Source organism: Melanerpes formicivorus, unplaced genomic scaffold, assembly GCF_026170545.1.
Source record: "Melanerpes formicivorus ecotype bairdi unplaced genomic scaffold, bMelFor1.0.p_v2 SCAF_90, whole genome shotgun sequence".
Lineage (NCBI taxonomy): Eukaryota > Metazoa > Chordata > Aves > Piciformes > Picidae > Melanerpes > Melanerpes formicivorus.
In genome coordinates, this window is record NW_027142442.1 from 2203204 (window position 1) to 2226041 (window position 22838).

At 47.1% G+C, this 22838-nt stretch overlaps 1 protein-coding gene across 3 annotated transcripts in view; it reads left to right on the plus strand.

Annotated features, from left to right (window-relative positions):
* The window catches only part of IFT43 (intraflagellar transport 43), a 53121-nt gene extending 30555 nt beyond the window's left edge, over positions 1-22566 (plus strand). For 2 of the 3 annotated variants that reach the window (XM_068165504.1, XM_068165506.1), the window contains 7 exons: positions 3499-3531; positions 4032-4078; positions 16490-16562; positions 16881-16956; positions 17312-17374; positions 18180-21126; positions 21731-22566. In XM_068165504.1, coding sequence (XP_068021605.1) covers positions 3499-3531; positions 4032-4078; positions 16490-16562; positions 16881-16956; positions 17312-17374; positions 18180-18290 — 403 coding nt within the window. In that variant the 3' untranslated portion in view covers positions 18291-21126; positions 21731-22566. The remainder of the gene's footprint in view (positions 1-3498; positions 3532-4031; positions 4079-16489; positions 16563-16880; positions 16957-17311; positions 17375-18179; positions 21127-21730) is intronic. The other variant, XM_068165505.1, reaches the window with a different exon arrangement.
* Positions 22567-22838: the final 272 nt, after the last annotated feature.

The following is a 22838-nucleotide window of genomic DNA, read 5'->3' on the forward strand; positions in this document are numbered from 1 at the left end:
GCATTTCTGAGCGCTGCTCCCAGGATTGTGTTGTTTTGTTTGCCCTTACCTGAGTGGGTGTATCTATAGCTCATGCTGTGCCACCAGCTGGAGCAAGCAAACCAGGACACTGCACTTCTTGTGACTGGGAACGTAAGAGTAGAAAATCTGCCTGTGCAGTCTTGAATTTACAGTCTGGTTCTTTCCCTGTCTGCTTTCACTCACCGCTGGAAAGCTGCACCCGAGTGATGAATAAAGAGGATACTGTGTACCCAGGCCTGATATTCCTGAAGGGTTAAATGTTAGCCTCAACGTGTTGCAATTGGTATTAATAAGTTGAGACAGTTCTCAGGAAGGGGTGCTCCACAATGCTTAAAGCAGTGTGATAGCTTCATGAAGAATGCTTGTGGAGCTTCCCATAGGGCAACAAAGTTGGTGAGGGGTTTGGAACACAAGCCCTATGAGGAGAGACTGAGGGAGCTGGGGCTGCTTAGCCTGGAGAAGAGGAGACTCAGGGGTGACCTTATCACTCTCTACAGCTACCTGAAGGGAGGTTGTAGACAGGCAGATGATGGTCTCTTCTCCCAGGCACCCAGTACCAGAACAAGAGGACACAGTCTCAGGCTGTGCCAGGGGAGGTTTAGGTTGGATGTTAGGAAGAAGCTCTATACAGAGAGAGTGATTGCCCTTTGGAATGGGCTGCCTGGGGAGGTGGTGGAGTCGCTGTCATTGGGGGTGTTCAGGAGGAGACTTGATGGGGTGCTTGGTGCCATGGGTTAGTTGTTTAGGTGGGTTGGATTGGTTGATAGGTTGGACACGATGATCTTGAAGGTCTCGTCTGGTCTGGTCTGGTCTATTCATTCTATTCTGTTCTGTTCTATTGTGCTTGGAGAGCAAAGAGTCAAGGAGGTGACTGTTTCTGGAGGCTAAGCTTATGGACTGGACAGGGTTGGAGGCAGGGCACCTTTTGACAATCTGTTAATGACTCCTTACTGCCTTGAAGATTTCTAGCCTTAGCACACAGTGCAAAGCTTGCCTTTTCTGTTAGGGTCACTTTGTTGGGTAGATTTAGGTGATGCAATTGGGCTGCAAAAGGCAAAAGGTCAGGAACAAATGAAAAGTATTTAGTGACTAATTTGTTTTCCTTTTTTCTTCCTCCAATCTGAAACAGGGAATGAAAAAGTAATTTGGTATCAAACAAAATGAAAGGAAGCCTTATAAAAGAAGATAGGAAATAGCAGACTGGTTGGTATTACCTAATAGCTGAGTGATGAAGGCCACAGAGAGTGTAAAACATGCAATTTCTTCTAGTGCTGCAGACATTTAATACTATATTTCGGGGATAGTTCTCTACCTGTGACCATATCAGCTGGTTTGAAATGCTAGTTCAATCAAATACTGCCATTCCAAATCATATGTTAACAGCCACATCTAATATAGGTGACTGGGAGCAGATGTCTCACCTAAACAGCACAACAGGCCTTTCTAGTTCCTGCCCTAGTGCTATTTAAATGCTCTGTGTAAACCACAGTACTGTCAGAGACTGTCATCACCCACTGCCACCTTTGGACCCTGTGTTCTCCTTTTGGGGGGATGAACATGGGGCTTCAGCTTGCCCTAGAGAGACGAGGAAACCTTTTTTTGACAGGACAGTGTTCTACCACTAGGGCTTAAAGGGGTCAGTGCTGTCCCAGTATATTAATTTCTTCCCCAGATTACTATTTTTCTTTCACTGTAGTGCAGCTGTTTCATAAAGAAGTATTTGCTTATTGCCCTGAGCAAGCCCTTTTCTAACATACCAGGGAGAAGTTGAGAAAGCTTTAAGTTTTGGAGCTCTGTGCCTCTAGGACTGACATATGCCTGTCTTCCCTTTGGCCACCTAGATATTTGTCATGACAGGGAGCTCAGGAAAAAAGAAACAACAATTGTTTACAGGGATAGCAGGAGTGACCCTCTTCTAAGAAGTGCAAACATGTGGAGTGTTTCACCCCTGACTGGGGACAGGAGATGAGCAAAGATGGAAGGAGTGTGAGTACTGAGAAATAGTGTTACCTGGAGGATGGACAATTATCAAGAGTAACAGGATTGTGAGATTGAACCTCCAGTAAATCACCTGTGCAAAGCCATCATTTGGGATGCTTCAGCTCAGTGAGGGCAAGGCTCTGAAGACAGGGTATGGGAAGCAGTTCTGTGAAGGCAGAAGGGAAGGATAAAATAGAATAAATCTTGCATCATCTTTCCATCTGCGTCTAAACTCCACATTCAGAGATCCAGACTCCAGAGAGTGCTGGGGGTAGGCCCTCTGAAGCCATCTGTTTCATTCTCTGTAGTACCAGGGGGGTCACCACTGGGAAGAAAGATGGAGCTGGACAATTACTCCTCACTGGAAGAGCTCTTTACTAAATTCCCTAGCTCCATTGCACTTCTGCCTCTAGCAGGATGCAGCTTTAGCTTTAGTTACAGATGCCACCTATGCAGCTGCAGCGGTGGATACTATTTGGCTCAGATTACCAGTTCACTTTTAGCTTCTCACAGACTGCAAGCCCCAGGAGGAGCAGTGGAGACAAGTGGTTGTCTTCTCACAGCTAAACATCCTGTCTGCTCTGCTCCTTGCTCTTAGAAGAGTACTTCACAGGAGAGCTAGATGAGGACCATAACCTGCTAGAACAGAGAGTAGGTGAAGAAAGCCCTGTCCCCATCTCATGGAAGGGCTTTGAAAGCAGCAGTGCAAGGCACTGAAGCAACTTCTGTGCATGTGGTAGGAGAGAGCCCCATATGTTCTTTATCATAGCACCCTGACTTCGAGGGAGGGGAGAATATTTATTCCCAACACACAGAGATGAAACTTCACTTTGCAAAATGGCCAAAGCAATCAGCGAGTGATGGAGTATCTGCTAAAAAGAAACCTGGCATTTAATTAACTTTTCAAAGTGCTGGTTCAGCAACCTCCATGTTTTACATTTTGAATATTGAACAAGCGTCCCTAATCGGGACTGAATTACTTCTGGGCTTGCTGGGGTGGAGAGCAAGGGAGCTGCCATTTGCCAGTGCCTCTCCCCCACGTTATTATTATGAACTCCTGTTAACTCAGCCAGATCAACCCTGATTTACTGCAGCGACAGCACGTATGACCTGAACTTGGCCAGCTCAAATGGTGCTCCTAACGGATAAAGGCAACCAGAGAATGGTCCTGTTGATCCGTCAGGCATAGGCAGACAAAGGACAGCACCTCCTTCACTCCTTAGTGTCAATCTCTCTACTTGGGTAAGGTGAGCTTTACCTGCAGCTGATGGCAGAGGGGTGTGAAAAGTATCCAAGAAGCTAAAAAGCTGTGTCTGAGCATTGCTGTCTTTCTGGGCTGAAGTGGTTCTGCTTCAATCTGAGGCACTCGGAAGCTTTTTGTTGCGGTGGCTTATTGGTGTAGGAACTGTTTTGCACAGTGACAGTAATATAGGGAAAGGTGCAGGTTTAAAATTATCTCCAGCCTTTTCTAAGCATAAGCCTGTCCTTCTCTTGCAGGTCAGGAAGAAAGCATGGAGAAGAAGTAGAAGAGTAAGTTCCCCTTATTGCTGAGAGTTCTTCCACAACTTTTACAGCTGTTCTCATGGAGAAGGGACATGAACTCAAAGCACCACTAACACCAAGATCTGAAACTTGGGAAGGGTGCAGAGCCTGGCATGAATTTGTGTCACAAGGCAGGGCTGGTCACTCTGAAGTTTCCTGGATATGGAGTAGGTAATGTTTCTGTCACTCCCACATGACAGAAAGAGGGAAAAGTAGAAAGCATCCACTTTCCTCTCACCCACCCCAGGCCCCACTGTCTACAGCCCAGGGATTTGTCTCAGGTATAAGGCATCTTGCTTGATCACTCTAAGCTGAGATTTCTGCTGATTCAGGGATAAGGGGTATGGAAGAAGGTCAGTCTGCAGGCTAAGTGTACCTGGGAACTCTCCCCTTGATAGGCCATGATGCTTGTGGGGAGGAATGGGACACAACAAGGTGTCTTTCTGGGCTTGCAGTTGAAAATCTTTATTCCTTGTGTTTTGCTGCAGCCATCGTCTCAGACAGCAGAGCCTGGAGACATCAGATGATGGAGGAGGTAAGATATCACCTACTTGACTGCAAAAAGTGCCTTCTTGCATGTCTGGGGGTTCTCCAGTAAAGTGAGCAGAGACATCTTGTGAGAAATTGCAAGGAAATGAACCACCCTGAGGGTAACCAAATGCAGAAGCTGTTACCTCTCCCCCACCTGCTGAATGAGGGAGAGACAGCAAAGGAGATAGAGAAGAGGATGAGGAAGTGAACTTGCAATCTAATCCTGACTCCTCATTAACACAGAAGGATAAAGCACCTTTGGGAAGAAGGAAAGTGTTGAGGACATGCTTTTCTCTGTGATTACCTCTGCACGGAGTATAGTGGACTGGGGCAAAAAGAGAGCTAAAAGATCAATCAAATGTTAAGAGTAGGGACAGAAATCACTGCTGTCCCTTAGTTTAGGTGATACTATGCTCTGCTTAATGACTCTCTTATGGTAACCTCCTTGTCTTGTTCCCTCCTTGTCTTGTTCCCTGCTCTGTTCCCTCCTGGGGTCTTGACCATGAGGGAATTCTTAATTTAAAAAGATCTTGCCCTAACCTCAGATTGTAGATGATAAACTAAGCACAGACACTGGTCTGTAATCCCATTTCTGCACAGGCTGCTGTGAAATCTGACTTAACACAAGTTTTCTGTATCGAGTGTGTCACCTGCTTGGCTGAGACTGGATGAGCCAAGGGAAATCTCAGGAAAAATACACAGTGTGAATTTTGAGGCAAGCACTGGAGAGCTGTGGGGAGCACAGGAATTCATTAAGGTCTCTAGGAACTACCTCAGTTTTCAAGGGCTACGGATTTTTAACAGTGTCTGAAAAGTTGCATCTGTAAGATATCACCAAGCATCAGAATAATTACCAGGAGTCACAAAGGATCAGACTTTAGTATGTTTAATGAGATTAAATGAAGACTTATTTGTGTCTTCTAGACAGATTAAGCATTGCAACATATGACTGCCAGAAGTGGCACCTTTATAGCATTGGCATCTTCAGAATAGACTCAATTTTTCCCCTGGGATGTTTCTTGGGCTTCTTAAATTTCAGCATATGGCACTGAGGCTGATAGTCTGTTCTGTAAAGCTCTTTGACTGTTTCCACATGTGCTGTCCTTCTTGTTGAACCTTGATCTTGTATTCAGAGTATTATTGTACTCTAACCAGGCATAAAAATGCTTACCACGTGTTTGCAGCATGTGACTTTTAGTGTGCCAAGACCTTGAGTAATCAATACAGAGTAGAGTGGATGCAGAATCCAGTATGAAAACACGGCAAGTCCTAACACACTTCACTTACTTATCTGTGCTTAACCTATGGTTAACAGTTGAATTTGGATTGTATGCAAAGCAGACTTAGTCTTTGGATGAAATTTTTATGTTTAAAGAAGGATCCCACTAATCTAAGGAGTGTTCCTACCCAGGTACTTTCTGGTACAGTCAAATTCTCTAGGCTGTGGATGTCATTTATAGGTGGAAAATGTCTAAATGGATTAGTGCATGCCATGCTTGTAGTCCTATTTCTACAGGGAGATACTATTTCTTCCACCTGGGTCACAACAACCCCATGATAAGCTACAGACTTGGGGATGTGTAGTTGGAAAGCCGTGACTCAGAGAGGGACCTGGGGGTGTTGTTTGACAGACAGCTGAATATGAGTCAGTAGGGTGCCCATGTAGCCAAGTAAGCCAATGGTATCCTGGCTTGTATTAGAAAGACGGTGGCCAGCAGGAACAGGGAGGTGGTCATCTCCCTGTACTTGGTACTGCTGAGGTCACATCTCAAGTATTGTGTTCACCTCTGGGCCCCTCACTACAGGAAGGACATTGAGGTGCTGGAGCGTGTCCAGAGAAGGACAACAAGGCTCATGGAGGGCCTGGAAGGACCTACAAGGAGCGTCTCAGGTAGTTGGGGCTGTTCAGTGTGGAGCAGAGGAGGCTGAGGTGAGATCTCAGCGCTCTCTACAACTACCCAAAGGGAGGTTGGAGCAGGGAGGGGGCAGCCTCTTCTCCTTGGTGTCAAGTGACAGGACTAGAGGCAATGGTTTCAAGCTGCACCAGGGGAAGTTCAGGCTGGATATTAGGAAATATTTCTTCACTGAAAAGGTTATCAAACACTGGAATGGTCTGCCTAGGGCAGTGGTGGAGTCACCATCCCTGGAGGTGTTTAAGCAGTGTGTGGACCTGGCACTTAGGGACGTGGTTTAGTGTTGACCCTTCAGTGCTGGGTCGAGGGTTGGGCTGGATGATCTTTGAGGTCTCTTCCAACCAGATGTATTCTGTGATTATGGAAGTGGAGTTTTCCATCTGGGCACAGTAATTGCAGTGAAGAAAAGTGACATTTAAGCAAACTCCAGAACCTGAACAATTTTTTCCTTTTCTTTTCTTTTCTTAATAACCAGAGAGATACAAATAACTACCCAGTGTAGGAGACAGGCAGTGCAGTTAAGTTGAGCTGTAATCATCCCTCCCATTCACACAGAATTGCACTTGGGCTTGTGTCCTTAACTGTAACTGTAAAGCTTGGATTCTAAACATGCAAAAATCAAGGCATTGGTGTATGGATCCCCAAGGATGGGTCAGGGTTATTTTGTGCTGCATAATGCCTTAGCTTGTACACCTTAATATGAACAGGCGCAGTTGCGTAATGATTGCTGCTGTCAACCAATACATTTGGATCGCCTTCCTTTAACCTATTAGAAAGCTGAGCTGTACCATTCCATTAACATTGTTTGTCCCCTGTCCAACCTTTTCATTAGAAGAATGAAGGACAAAACTGTATGCCCTCAAAAAAAAGTGTTCTTGTGTATTTGAAATGTGCTCAGTTGAGATCATTTGTACATTGTGAAGACCCAGAGGCTCAGAATTTGGATTTCGTTGGAGAAAGTGTTTAAAAAACCCAAAGGGAAAATAGGGCCTGGAGAGAGACCAGTTTGGTATGTGGAAAATGAAGTTTGTGCTGTCAAGGAGGGTTTAATATGCCTTGTAGTTTCAGGGGTAAGAGCAAAATTCTCTCCCTGTCCATGGCCATTCATCCTGTGTATGAAATAGCATCTGATTCCTCAGCTCCAGGGAAGTTCAGGAGTTCAGTCACTTCTCAGGCTGTGTGGAAAGACTGAAGTAATATGGGAAACTGAGTGGACAAGACAGGGACATGCATGGAACTATCTGCAGTTTCAGCCACTCTTTACAGTTACTTGGGGAAACCCAGAAGGTGTAAGTCATCCATGCTGTCCTGTACAAACCCTTGAGACGCTAGCAGTGAAGTATCTTGGCTCAGGTTGTGCTCAGAATTAATTTTCTCTCATCCATATTTCTAGTCCAGGCTGGAAAGGCTTTTGTAAAAGTACAGTCACTCCAGAAATAGCTGTGGAGTGTTTAGATGATGGATACTGGGGGGACTTCCTACAGCACTCGCTGTGAGCTTAGTGCCAATCCTCCTGAAGACACACTGGGACGTGCTAGTACACAGGCACAGCAAATGGATAACACATCTTTGCTAGGTGGTTGTGTCCAGCTGAACCTCATCCTCACACAGAGGCTCAGCCCCTCTGTGTGGTGGGAAACCTGCTTTAGCAGGATTTAATGCATCAGAACTGGAGGAATAATAAACCTTCAGAAGCAACACAAAAGTGCTTAATTCCTAAAGGACAGGCCTAGTTGAGTCACTTTTGGCCAGGGGCAATTGGGGGCTTAATGCTGTGTATGTAGCAATCTGGGCAATCTGAGAGAGAGGAGTTTAAGGGTAATTGCTCAATTTTCTGTCCATGTCAACAGGGGAAATGAGCAGCAGTGACTGAGCACCGTATTGCAGGGAAACTGCATGAGATGGGAGACTATCAGTGGAATTTTAAAAGTGCTGTCTGCAGAGCACTGCTTCCTTTTCTGTAGCAGCCAAGAGCTTCTTCCAAGCACAGACTATTCTTTGTTATGAGGTGAGAAGGAAGACAGAACAAACCAGGTTCACATTGAAGGGCTTTCCCCTTCCTTTGCTCCTGTCTCCAGTGGGGGAGTAGAATCTCTGCTTTGACTTTGCTTGGGCATTTCATTTGGCTTTACTCTGTTTGTGTGTCTCCTTCTGGCATCCAGTTGCAAAGGGCTGTTACCTGTTGGGGTGAGAAATGCTGGCATTCTCCCCTGACCCCTCATCAGAAATCTACTTCGTCCTCTTGGCTATAAGTTTCTTTGTTGTTTCTTTCTTGTCCACCAGTTCTGTATTGCTGAGTTGCACTCCTCCAGATGTCTGTGTCCTCACTGCATTGCCCTTGGATTTTTCTCTTCAGCACTCTACGGGGTGCTTGTTAGCTAAGGTTCTCATCTCTCTCCCAGATACTCTTCCCCACATAGAATATTGCCCCATCTTCAGATGTCCCTTCCCCCCTTCTCTCTGTTACCCTTGGGATGCATGGTTCCTAGAACAGGGCTCTTTTTGGAAGACTGGGATGTGATGTGTGATTTTCTGTCTGTGAGAACAACGGCTTGTTATTTTAAAGCAGAGAGTGTGTGTGAATGAGACAGCTGATTGAAATGAAAGCCTGGCTGTGCTACACAGACAGCCCAAACCTGACCTGCAGGTGAGGAAAGCTGCCAGGAGACAGTCACTAGATCTATGCCCTCAAGGCAAAACCCCTTCCTGCCTGCTGGGAAGCCTCCTCAAGGAAGCAGAGCTGATGATTAGACCTCTCTATACAATGTCAAACCTCTAGAAGGATTTCTTACCCTTCTGGCATGTACCAGCAGCTCCTTTGCATTTGAACAGGCTGGGAGTCCAGGCTCTGTGCACTGCAGAGGAGGAAGCAGACATAAGCCACGGTCTCCACATCTTTCTGGGGGATGATGTCTGTCTGTCAAGAGGGAGAGAGCCCTCACAGGGTATCAGACACCTGTAATTCTCAGCCATAAAATGTCAAACAGCTCAAGCTGCATGCAAATATGCACCAATGATGAAATTGCTCCAAACAGAGCTGAGAATAGAGCACACTGTTGAGTTATTGTTGGCTCTGTCATTCCTGATAAAGTTCACTAATTGCTTCCCTGGTGAGCTGCAGTTTTTTGCAGAGTACACCAAGTGGTGGTGGATTCCAGGGTGCGTGAGCTGCAAGGTGAGAGGGGAGAATTTGCAGGAACAGTCAGGGGTATGGCCAGCAGGTATTTCACAGGCTCAGGGGGCAGTGGTGAAGTGGTTTGGGCAGAGCTAAATGAACAAAGAGTTCTGAGCATCAGTGAAGTGGAGACAAAGTGAAAAACATGGTGTTTTGGAAGTGGTGTGAATGGGCTGAAGGGGCCTGAGGTGGAAAGTGACAGTGACTGCTGAGTTTCTGGGATTCTGCACTGTGACTTTGTGTGTGGATGTGTTGGCACACTGCAGTCCTTCCCTCAGTTGCTCCCCTAATGTGCTGCCTCAGGTCTCTGTGCAAGGTCAGTGAAGGGCAAACTTGGCACAGCCCAATGGTTTCCACTGAGCTGTTGGTCCAGGCCAGTTTGAACCCCTCTAGCGACTGCTGCCATTGTGATCTAGAGCCTCTGGTGTTAAAGAAAAGCTCCCTCTTGACAGCCACAGTGGTCAGGGGGGAGCAAAGAATATGTCTCAAGGAATATGTCTGATGGCCTGTTTGAAGCAGCATCCCACTGACCAAGGGACAGTGGACAGTTTAATTGCAATGAAGCACACACAGCTCATCAGGAGCTGAAAATGATGGTCTGGGTGAGCATCTTCCATCAGTAAATTCTGTGACAGGGTAGCTACAGAGTCACGCTGGCTCTGTGATGGCTGAGTCCATAAGTGTAGTTGACGGACTAGGTTTACCTAAAATACCCTTTAAGGAAAAGCTCTTGAAAGATGATTACAGAATTGAGACACCATCATTTAAAACTGCCTGAGGCAAACTCCTTTGAAAATTGCAGCAGTGGAGGGACAGAGACTGAACCACATAGCCCTTGATTGTAGTGCGGTTCCCTCAGGAGCCATCCTCCCTCCCCCTCAGTTTCTCATCTGATACGAGAGAGAGCAGCAGTAAGATTCCTCATCTGTCTTATGAAAATCCGATTCTGAGTGGCTCTGATCAAACCTGTCTGGCTGTCAGCAGCGGTGGCCTTGTGTGGAAGGAGGGAGGCTTCTGAGGAGTTGCTGGATGTGGAAGTGCCATGGGTGCTGCCGATCAAAGAGGCATTTTTTTTAATAAATATATATAAGAAGAAAAAAAATACTAAAAAAGCCCACCCTAAAGATTCAGCATGAAAGAAATGTAGTTTGTCTTGTTTTTCAAGCATAACATGAAGAGGATGAAATAGAATCAGACACGCCTGCTCCTGAACATCCGTCCACAGGAGCATCCTGAGAAGCTGCTTTCCCCCTCGCAGCAGTGCTCTCGTGCAAAACCACTCATCGCCAGCGTTATTGCGGAGGGGTTTGTGTTTCTGAGTTCACCAGACCCTCCCTGGGCACCTCGCACCTTGTCATCTGCTGCCCCACCACCTTCTGAGTATGTTTCAGCAGGGGAATAGTGCAAAGGAATGGAACAGCCTTTGAAAAGGGGAGAACAGATGTTGCTGAAAAGGAGGGCAGGCACAGTGTTCTGTCAGGGGGCTGTGGTAAGGCTAGGAGGTTTCTTACCACTCTGAATGTTGATAAGCTCAGGAATATGGTGTCCTGAGCCTGGCTTCCAGTTTCTCCTGTCTTCTGCTGGTGGTGAACAAACCTATGCATTAAGAGATTCCTCATCTTTAAAGCCATCAGTGTCTGCTCTTCTTGCACTGTATGAGCCATGGATTGCTGCACTGAGCCCAGTGACTCACCTGATAGGGCTGTTCAGTGCTCTGTCTCTCTTCATGCTTCCCAGGGGTTGCAACCGGGCAGAGGCTTTGTGTCAGTAGGAGCCTTGGGAAACACCAAAGTTGCCTAATGCCTGTCCCTAGCAAGCTCTCGGGTGAGGAAGAAGCCACGCCAAGCAGGCTGTGAAAGCACAACACTAGCAAAGTAAGTAGAGTGTCTCATGGATCACCTGACCTCCCAGCTAGTCATCTACCTCACTGACCCTGTCATCAGAGCTTGGTGGATGAAGAAAAGATATTTTGTCTGATGCAAGGCAAATGCATAATCTTTTAATGCAAGGCTGGAGGGCTAGCACTGAATCTGCAACATGGTCTCTAGATCCTGTGAATCCCCTGGCACCTAGTCACTGGGTGACTTTTCCCATCAGCTTGGGCAGGTTGCACAGTTGGCATTCTTTCCTCAAAAGGGTGCTTTGGGACACTCAGGTTATCTGCTGCTTGTTTCAGCTTTTAAGGCAGCGCCCTGGTGGCTGTGGCACTACCTGCTTTTCACTCTACTGTTTTCATCTCCCTGATGGCTGATCAGGCAGGCATGCTGTTCTGTACTGGCCTACTAGTAGGGCAGTTTCAGTCAGGGAAATTAATACCCAAGCATCCAAAGAAATGTTCTTTATCCTCTCCGTTTGCCTGCCGCTCTCCTGAGGAAGCTTCCAAGAGGCTTCAAGCTTGTTTGTGTGTTCAGCAGAAGCTGCCTGTGTCCCTTGTTCCTTATGTTTTTTTGAAGATTTTTTTTTTGCCTGTTGCTTTTCACTTTCTTTTCCTTTTTTTTTTTTTTTTAATTCTCCATATTTTTTTTTTCCACTTAGAGAGAAAAATTATTTATTGCATTGAGAGGCGCTAATTAAAGCCATTTTCTGGTATTTGGTTACTGAAGTGTTTGATGTCTCTCTGACAAGACCATGAAATGCACGGGGTGTCCACAGGGACAGAATTTGCTGAACACGGTGCTTTGTAAATGAGGGGACACAGTGTCGCAGCAGCTCATGAATATGAAACGCCCATGATGCTACCTCAGTGGACTTGGGAACACAGATGAATCCTGTCATGTGCTAAATGAGACCAATTTCTTTCACTTAACTTCATCTTCAATCAGACCTTCTTCCATTTGCCTGTTTCAAATTCCCCAAACGTGATGCAGAAGGTAACAGCATTCAGTAAAATAAAGTTCTGCAGCAGCAGAGATATTGTAATTGTTCCAGTTTTACATTTTATGAGCAAGCAACTTAAACAAAAGTTAGTTTCATTCTTAATGCCTGCTTAGTGGCAGGGGACTGCAAGCTCCAGAAGCCACTACCCTCTTTGTCTCCTCAAGCTGCAACTGGGTAGGTTTAGACTGGATGTTAGGAAAAAATTAGAATAGAATATAGAATAAACCAGGTTGGAAGAGACCTTCAAGATCATTGCGTCCAACCCATCAACCAATCCAACCCACCTAAACAACTAACCCATGGCACCAAGCACCCCATCAAGTCTCCTCCTGAACACCTCCAATGACGGCGACTCCACCACCTCCCCAGGCAGCCCATTCCAATGGGCAATCACTCTCTCTGTATAGAACTTCTTCCTAACATCTAACCTGAACCTCCCCTGGCACAGCCTGAGACTGTGTCCTCTTGTTCTGGTACTGGCTGCCTGGGAGAAGAGACCAACATCCGCCTGTCTACAACTTCCCTTCAGGTAGTTGTAGAGAGTGATAAGGTCACCCCTGAGTCTCCTCTTCTCCAGGCTGAGCTATTCCAGCTCCCTCAGTCTCTCCTCATAGGGCTTGTGTTCCAAACCCCTCACCAACTTCATTGCCCTTCTCTGGACTCATTCCAGCAAGTCAACATCCTTCCTAAACTGAGGGGCCCAGAACTGGACACAGTACTCGAGGTGCGGCCTAGCCAGTGCAGTGTACAGGGGCAGAATGACCTCCCTGCTCCTGCTGGCCACACTGTTCTTGATGCAGGCCACATCAAGAGTGGTCAGGCATTGGAATGTGCTGCCCAGGGAGGTGGTGGTGGAGTCACCAACCCTGGATGTGTTTAAAGGTCGTTTGGATGTGGAGCTTGGGCATATGGTTTGGGGGGAGCTTTGTAGAGGATGGTTCTGGGTTGGACTCGGTGTTCCTGAGGGTCTTTTCCAACCTTAATGTTTCTGTGATTCCCTGGATATGGTAGGGTATGAACAGGGCAGGCAGCATGTGGCCTTTGAAACACTCATCCAGTTGAAGAACTCTGTGAGATGGAGTAATTTTTTTGGGGGGTTTCAAGGAGGATGTGGTCCTGCAAACATTTCTGCATATACTAGTGGTGTATGTAAGTACCCTTACTGCAGCTACTGGGAATAGTACAAGTAGAGCATATGCCTATACTCTTGCAGCACAGTCGCCCATGCTTTTCTTCCCCTGCAGTGGACATGGTGCCATGACTTGGCTGTGTTACCAGAGCTTACTGGAAAATGAGATGTGAGTCCTGAGAAAAGCAACAAAAACAATCAGGGAGCTGGAGACTGAATGAGGGGAAAAGTTGGCTCCTTGATGATACAGGTAGAATTGAGACACTGCAAACTGTACAGAGAGAGAAGGAAAGGGATGGTGGAGAGGTGGCACTATGGGAATTGGCAGAGGGAAGAGGAAATACTGAGTAAGAAGTGAAATAAAGACTCAGATACTCCAGGGCTGATTTGCCTACTAGTAGCAGTTAGCCTGGGGGGCCAGTATTTTCTTACAATTTGTGAGATTTTTGTTCTGTTTCCTGACAGTCTCTGGCAGTCCTAAAGGGCATTGCTCCTGCCTTGAAATGGACAAACCACCTCTACTTCACAGTGAGAACATGCATGCAGTGGTCTTTGTTGCAGGGGCTGTCAGGAGCCCCCAGAATGTTTCCAGCTCTTCTGCCTGAAATATTTTCAAAACATCTATAAAATACTGGAGTCTAGAATTTATTTTCACAAGAGCTTCTATGTGATTGCCTTGATTTTGCTAACACAGAGTAGAGGCTGCTCTCTGCCAGGGGTTTGTGAATCTCTCCATGCAATTCAGTGGCAATGAGATAAAATTAGCACTGGAGAATCCAGGAGTCTTTGGGAACCTGCAAAAGGGAATGGACATCACTGATCTGGGCCTTAAGGTTAGATGTTTTTTCTAGTGCAAAAAGGGGAACTGGGAAGAGGAGGCCCCCAGAATGAGCAGCGAATGAAGAAATTTTTTGCTGCAAACACCTTCCACATTTCTGCTGTCAGAACAGGATGAGGATCTGACCTTCTCCTGCTACAGGTTGTGCTGCTCAGTGGGTAAGGGCAGTCCTGTTCTCAGGGAGCTCTTCCTTTAGTTGTGTTTGCTGAGCAGCATTCATAGTCTCCTGCTGAGAAGGGTAACTTAGCTCAGGAAAGATTGTACTGTTTCTCATTCCCAGACTTGTTTGCCTGGACTTGACAGGATACCTCTGCACAGTGTGTCATTCCACACCTTAGACTACTCTCACCAGTTTGTTCCCTCCTTGGTCTTTGTTGCTTCTATGCAGGGACTTTCTCCCACATTATCAGTGAGCAGGTTTTACCAGCTGCTGTGGGGATGCTTTTGTCCTGTAACTGCATTTTGCTCCAAGTTTTACCAAGAACTGCAAGTCCTTCCCTGCAGGGAAGAGCCAGCAAGATAGCAGCCAGGTGGGGATTGGTCTCTTCTCCCAGGCAACCAGCAACAGAACAAGAGGACACAGTCTCAGGCTGTGCAGAGGGAAGTTTAGGCTTGATCTTAGAGAGTAAGTTCTTCCCAGAAAGAGAGATTGCCTGTTGGAATAGGCTGCCCAGGGAGGTGGTGGGGTTGATGTCCCTAGAGGTGTTTAAGAAAAGGCTGGATGAGGCACTTAATGCTTTGGTCTAGTTGATTAGTTAGGGTTGGGTGATCGGTTGGACTTGATGATCTTGGAGGTCTCTTCCAAACCCGGCTGATTTTGTGATTCTGTGTATTGTCCCTACAAGCAGGGGGAGGAGGACATCTGTCCCAAATGCCAGCAATTCACTGAAGAGGTATTTCTTGCACATGCCTTAAAGGGACAGCCTGGAGACCCCGGTTCTGTTGCTGCAGTTTTCCTTTAAATGTCTTTGGGAGGTTTGCTGTAGTTGGAGGCACCTGCTCTTTGAGTGGCTGGGGAGCTAGAAGGCACAGCTTTGCTGAGGCTGGCCAAGCTGTCGTGCCTTTTGCTGCGGCCAGGCTCCTGCAGCCGCCCCTGTCCCGCTCAGCCTTGCGCCAGGCAGCCAATTAGCGAGAAATCCCACTGTGTGGCCAGCTCGGAACGGCCACGGCCCGGGCTGACCCATGCCCTGCTGCAGCTGGGCGAGGGCTGTCTGCGGCCCCGCTGGCCGCTAAGCCAGGGGCGTGCGCCGGGGACGAGCAGCTGAGAACCTGTGAAACGCTGACAGGCGGCCGGACAAGGGGCTCTTACAGAAGACCCTGCCCACAGCCCCTAGCACCGTAGGTGGGAACATCTCTGTGGCTCCTGAATATTCATTTCAGCCTGGGCTGCAAAGCAGGGCAAAGCCAGCCCCAGCCCCCTGCTCGTGTCCAGCAGCAGTGTGGCCACGCTGCTGACAGAGCCGGGAGCAGCCTGCTTGCTCCAGTGCTGAAAGGCCCGGCTCTGTCTGCATACATTGCAAGTGAAACCTCTTCCTGCAGCCAAACCATCAGCTGCTGCATTATCTGAGGGCTTGGGGTCTCGGGAGAGCCTCAGTGGCCTTGACTCGTTGAAAGAGATCTGTACTGGTTTACTCTGTCCTTGTTTTGCACATCCAGTTACCTTCTCTTCCTCTCTCCTTTTTTGTTTTCTCCATCTCTTTTTACAGTGGTTTGTCAAATCAAAAAGTATGCAGTGCTCTCAGAGCCTTGCTTCTTTAGCAGGATTCAGTGTACACCCAGTTCCTCCTCCTCTCCATTCTCTTGTCTCTGAGCATCCTTTTTAGCTGGAGTAGCTGTAGTCCATGCACTGGGAATATCCAGTGACCCAGACATCACCATTCCAGGGTTGCACTGGAAATTATTAAAAGGTTTATGCTATTACAGCTAGGTGCATCTTCCCTAGTCTTTGTTGTCTGCTAGACAACCAGTACTTTCTTCCTCAGCAGTCAGGAAGGTCACAGGTCTCTGCACAGCTTGAGACTCTGCCAGCAGCTCCTTCAGCGTGGTTTTATGTGGCTTCTCTGAGTTCCTGCCCTACATTTTATTTCTAACAGTCTAGGTGACTAGCAGCTGAGCTGAGCAAATGATAATGTACCTCAAAAGGATGAAATTCTTGCCAGGCTTAGGATGATGGCAAGCAAAGAGCAGGGCTTAGTGTAGTGAGCTGCTTTCAGCTTCAAGGTTGTATTCAAATGCATGGCCTGTGGAGTCCTACCCAGACCAAATCTGCTCATCTTGCAAGATTTCTTTAGGCTCCAAGCTTCAAAGCTTTATTGCCTTGTTTTAATATTAAATGATATTTTTAATCATTGCTAAATAACTCTCTCGTGCTTTCCTCTAATAAGAAACAGGCTGTTTCATATCTGTGAAGCAAGGGAACCTTGTCTCTAGTGAGTGGAGATCACAACACTTCCCACTTACTGCTGCTGCTTTTCTTGTTGCAGACATTCCCGTGATCCCTGACTTGGAGGAAGTCCAAGAAGAAGATCTGGCCATGCAAATGGCAGCTCCCCCCAGGTAAGAGCACTGCCAGGTGCTCTTGAGGCTCTCATCAGCAGTGCAGAATGGGTGGTGGAATTACACTCCATTTTAGCTCTCTGGATGTCAGCAGCAGTGCTATTCAGCAATGTTTGGTGCTGTGTATTGTGGCAGTAGGGCTCCAAGCTGAATAGTGCAAACTTCTTGTTTGCTTTTAAACAGAGCAAGCAATTACTGCATACTTTATGTATGAAAAACCTGCACCACAGTGATGTATTTATGTTGCAAAATCAAACTTTCAAAAGTGAGGACCTGCTTGATTTCAGTTTTTTTTACTTTGACCCTTCCTGGTTGCAGTGTGCAGGTGAACCGAGTGCTGACCTATCATGACCTAGACAAAGATCTAATGAAGTATGCTGCCTTTCAGACTCTGGTAAGTGGATGTGGCTATGGGGTCACCAGTGTGAGTTCCTCTCCTTCCAGGCTTCCATCATCCACCACAGTGATACTCATCTGCATAGAAGGCACAGCCCTATCATACAAACAGCTTACAGTCTGCCTGTGAGTCTGTTCCTCTCTGCAGTGTGGCTTTCGTGCTTGTTTGTGTCTCTAAACAGTGTGGTTATGGTATCTACAGCTTAGATGAGGCTCCTGCTGTTGCCTTGGACAATGTGTATATCCCTTATGAGGTGAATGTGCCTGTCTCTAGCAAGACCTACCTGGTAAAATGATGGCATCTGCTTTCTTGCTGTCTGTAAGACTGTGACTGTGTGTGTCTGTGTTCATAGGACGGAGAGGTTGACCTGAAACTTCTTACCAAAGTTTTGGCTCCAGAACATGAACTACGAGAGGTGAGTCTTCTTTTTCTGCAGGAATGCCAACAAGGTAAAAGCTTCTTAGCCATTTCAGACTGTACTTGGAAGGTAAGCCTCTGTCACTGGGATGGAGAGAGGTGAGGAGCAGCTTGTCCAAGCTGAGGGAGGTTTGATTTCCCCAACAGATTATTTCAAAGATATTTAGAGCTTCCTCTGTGTGAGATTATGGCATCACTATGATCAGCCCACTTCAGTGTGAAAGAGCTAGTAAGAAAAATTTGCAGGGCCTAGCAGATTCCTGCAGAAACAGTGCTCTGTTGTGTAATGTCTTTTGGTAGTTACCATGAGCTCCAGGTGGTTCTACAGCGGGGTACAGAAGAGCAAAGGCAGAAAGCATTTGGGGTTTGGGAGAAGGATGTTTTAATGCAGAGCAGCCTCAGTACAACTGGGTGGGCAGGAGCTCAGGACTAGCAGCAGAGAGTTTCTGCAGTTCAGAATTGCAGATACTTAAACAGAAGTGTGGAAGGGTGGAAGATTTTTGTCTCCTCTTTATGCCCTGCCTAGGTGTGTCTGAGAATAACAAGTATAAAAAAATCTGAACTTTACAGAACTCTGGGACATGAATAATTCTATCAGCATCTTTACATTGTAGCAGGGATTCACATTTCATTCTGGGTAGGATTCTTGTTCTACCCAACTCAATCAAAGACTTCCCTGGCCAGGGCAGCTGCCATTTAGTTTTTGTCTTTGCTGTTCATCTGAATATTTGGAAACATTCAGAGACCTTTGAGTGTCACCAGTAACATTTCACTATGTTTATCTCTTTTTTTTGTCTTGGTAGGATGATGTCAGCTGGCACTGGGACCATCTCTTCACAGAAGTGTCCTCAGAACTAGTGGCTGACTGGGACCTAGGACAGTCTGAAAAAGAGGACCACCTTAGTGTGCCCTAGAGCACTGACCATATATCCATATATCCATCTCATTTATAATGGCTTAATACTTTAATTTTCTATTCATTTGTTTGTATTTGAGAATTTATTTCAGACATGAAAGTAAATAGGACCTCCCTTCACAGGAAAACTGGCTCCAGAGAAGTTTTGGGTATTTTGTAGTAAGGATCTTTGTGCTGAAAAGAGAGTGAGAATTCTAAACATGATAAAACATTGACTTACTAACAGTGACTTCCACCTGACTAGCACCTTTCCTCTACGGAAATGCAGCCTGGCAAGAGTGGACCATCTTAAAATGGAGAGTGGTTTTCAGTGATGGCTATCAGAGAAGCTTAGGCTGAGACAATTTGTTTGCTTAGGACATCAAGGTTGCCATCTTCCTCACAACAGATGCCACAAGTTGTTAAGATGCCCATTTTACATTTCATCCCACAGCCTCCAGCCATTCCCTGCCAGTTTAACTTGTCACCTAGAACATTACCTCTGTATTGACTCAGTGGAAGCAGCATCACTTACTGAACTGCCAACACTGCTTCTTATAGCACCTTTCTTTTCCCCTTGAGGTTTCCCAGCTAGGTTCTGACTAAGCCTAACTCTACTTGGCTTTTGCAGTCAGATGAGATCAGAGCCTGAACAGAGATAGCTTCAGGCAATAGGTAGTTTGTAAAGAAAATACTGTTTATTCCAGGCATGTGAAAGAATGGAGCCTGCTGCTCTGAAACAAGGTAACTCCCTGGTGGGTGTCTCCTTGGCACCAAGTAACCAACTTTTATCATCATCCAAAGAAAAATCTGTTTAGTTTCTAATGCATTGTCCCCATAGGATCATGATCATTATTTGCAGGAAACAGTTCTATTACTTCTAAGCCAATGTCCTTCAGAGCCTTGTCCCATTGGAGAATCTTGCTCTATACTTGTGAGGGGCAGTGCAGGTTCTGGGAGGAATGCTTGCAGTGCTGCTTTTCTTAGCTTGTTTGATCAGTCTAATAGAGCACTGCATTCCCATTCTTGTACTGATAGCAGGAGAGGTCAAATAACTCACTGAATTCACTACTCTGATGTGCCAGAAAACACTACCAACGAGACAGAAGCAATTTGGTTTCATTGTTTGGCCACCAAAATAAGGGAAGGGTCATCTGTCTCAAGCAGACACTAAGTATTTTACAACCCAGAAATCTCCCCTGAAAACTGAAGTCTAGATGAGAAAGAATCTTGGGAGGCCAGTGTATGGAGGACAATCCTGAGGCCTTTCTCTGAGCAGAGAAACCTGTTCTGGTATGAACAGAAACTAAAATGGTTTAGTAAATCTCACTGTGGTGGGCTGAAGTTTCCTCCCCAATATTAACTTTGCCAGACCAACTCAGAAGCAAATGAAGCTGTATTTACAAGTAAAATGTACACTCTACAATAGAGTGCAATGAACATGTACAAATATACAGTATTTGCAGTATGTACAGATACTTACAATTAGTAAACATCACAAGGACCCCCCTGGCCAAGGACAAGGGGAAGCTACTAGCTTCTCCCTCCCTGCCTCCCCTTACCCCCCTGTACAAAAGGGACAAGAGAAAGGAGCAGAGAAGGTAGACTTAGCCAAAGCCAGCCAGAGCACATTATCTCTCAGGAGCGAAGCAAAACAGCCAGAAGAGAAGAGAAAAGGGAAGAACTGTTATGGTACAGCTCATCTTATTCTAGATATTTGCCCAATGAATTTGTTTAGAATAATCTTTTGTTTTCCTTTTTACACCCAGTAGTGATTTATTTATATTTTTCTCCTTTTCTGCTCAAATTTTGTAACTAAATTTTAAAGGCATAGCCTAAAACCACCACACTGAAAGAAAGACAATAGTAAGTGGAGGAGGGGATGGGACACGACATGGATTTGTTCAGGTCATCCCTCAAGAGATCACAGAGAAAGCAGAGGTTCTCTCCTTTCTACTTGATCTCAGGCTCTAATCCACACTCCTCCTGTAAGGTGCTTGCCTGGTGTCACCTTACTCAGTGGTATCTGCTTCTAGTGGTGCTCTAGCCTCTTTGAATTATGAAGTGAACATAACTAAGTGCCCTGACAATGAGAGGACAAACTCTGGTGGCTGCAGAAGCAGCCTCAAACAGACTAGCAGTACCCTCACTGAAACTTGGGTCTCTGCACCATGCTACACTTGCCTCTGGTTTGAAGAGGAGGGCAGGAAAGCAACATGAGCAGAGAGAAAAGGGGAGGCTGAGAGGTGAGCCCACCTGTATCCCCTCATCACTGTCACAAAGCATAGGAAACCTTGTACATTTGGGTCACTTCATAAACCCACAGTCACCCAGTGGAAATCAACCCATTTTCAGTGACCACAAAAGCTGAAGGTGCCCAAGCCGAGGCACAAAAGTGGTTGAACTATGCATCCATTGTCTCTGCCCACCTGCCTGTGGTGTGTAATACCTGGCATATATGTATTGCGTTTTCTTCAGAGGCTTGGGGAGCTGGCAGTGCTGGCCACACTGAGCACTGAGAGTGGACAGCTAAGCAGTAGTTAGGACTGCTTCCACCAAGTGCAGGAATCATGCCAAGCGTATTGCTCCTCTAGCAATTAGGTGCTGCATGAACAGTCCTGGGCTGTCTCCAGGAAGGCTTGAAGAGCCATCTTCTACCCCCAAGAGTTGCTCTGATCATCCTGGGCAGACAGAGCACTCTTGTCTGGCTGCTCTCCCAGCAAGAAGGAATGGGAAGTGGAGTTGCTCAGACACCATAGATGCCCTTCAGGAGTCAAGGGGAAGAGGAAAGCACCCCTTGAAACAAGAGCAAGAGGGGCATGGGACCCCAGAGATCCTCCTGGAGATAGTGAGAGGTAGGAATGGGGGAAGGCTTGGGGAAAGCCATTTGAGGCAGGGTGTGGGGAGGAGGGGATTAGAAGCAAGAGAGGGGTTTGTGGGAGAGGCAGGGTGGGAGCAAGGAGGTTGATTTGGGAGCAGCATGTACATAAAATTTAGAGGGGAGTGAGGCTAGAGCAGGTGCTGGTGAAGAGCCAGGAGAGAGCAGAGCACAAGAGCATAGTGGGAGCTGAACTGAGGCCTTTGCTGATGAGCTGTGGTCACATTATGCTGAAGGAGCTGCTTTAAAGCTGCATAAAATCTCCCAGAGGAGCATGCTTGGGGCTGGGTGCTGGTGGTCAACCCCCTCTGGCTTGGGGCTCTAGGCAGGGATGCTCTGGGGTGGGAGGACAGCGTATGTGGGCCAGGCTTTTGTCCAGATGGGGACACTGGGAGCCCAGCAGATACACAAGCAAAGTCTGAGAGCAAGGCTTGAAAGAAATCATAGCCTCCGTTACAGGGTGCTCCAAATCCCACTTCCACCACCTCTATCAGTAGAGGTTTGAATGGGGGAAGATGAAGGTGCGAAACTGCCTTCCCCTCTCCCTGGGGTCAGGTAAAAGGCTCCATTCTTCCCGCCAGGAGCCGAAGCCCCTCACAAGTATTCACCGCGGGGGAAGCCCGCGCTGGGATTTGGAGCTGTGATTGGCTGGGTTCTTCGCGCCCAGTACACGGAGCTGTGATTGGCTGGGTTCTTCGCGCCCAGTACACGGAGCTGTGATTGGCTGGGTTCTTTGCACCGGGCGTATGCCGGCACGGGACGCAGCGCCTAGGAAAGGCTTGAGCAGGGTGACCACAGGGCGGCCTGGGCTCTCGTTTTGGCGCTCATTTTGGACTCGCTCTGCATTCGCGGAGAGATTGGAGAGGTCAGCACTCGGATCTGGCTTCTCCCGGACCTGCCTACCCTGGGGTCGTACTCCCCGCCTGCTGCTGGGGTGAGCTTTCCTGCCGTGGGGCTGCGGCTGTCGGCTGGGACAGGCCGGCAGTGCGGCTTCCCTTGCGCTGCTGGGACAGCGCTGCTGGACGAGTCTTGCCTCGTGGCAGCTGTGTCTAAGGACGCTTTGCTTTTGGCGGGTCCCTTTGGAGTCGTGCCGCGTTATCCACACGCTGGATTATGAACCTGCAGTGCCGGAGCCTGCCGCGGAAGGGAGACCTAGGGACTATCGCCAAACTCCTGCTTCCTCCTGGTGAGTACAACCGGCATTCTCCTTGGCTTTCCCTAAGGTCCCGGCTTGCCTCCGCTTGATCAGTGGGGTAAAGCTGTTTTGTGGCTTAGCCTTTTCCATTTCCTGCATGCTCTACACTGTACTCAAGTTGCCCATAAGCATCCTGGTGGAATTTGCGACCGAATGGAACCTGCAAATAAATCATTTTGGGGCGGGGTTTTGGGGAAAATAAAGATAACTATATCTTCATCATTCCCGCCTCGTTCATTTAATCCCGATCAAAACAGCCTCATCTATTTTAAGGCCAGAAGAGGTGGCTTTGAGCGTGCGATCTGGCCACGGCAGAGTCCAGTGAGGTATGGCTGAGCTTGGTCTTTTAGAAAGGCAGGCAGTACATTTGAAAGTCTTTCCTTGTTAGTTTTTCTAACAGATAACTCCCTTTATGGTTCAAAATCGGCTTTGTTTCTAGACTCAGGTTTTGAGTTTCATCTTCTGTTCCCTGAGCCTGCTCATGCTCTCACCTT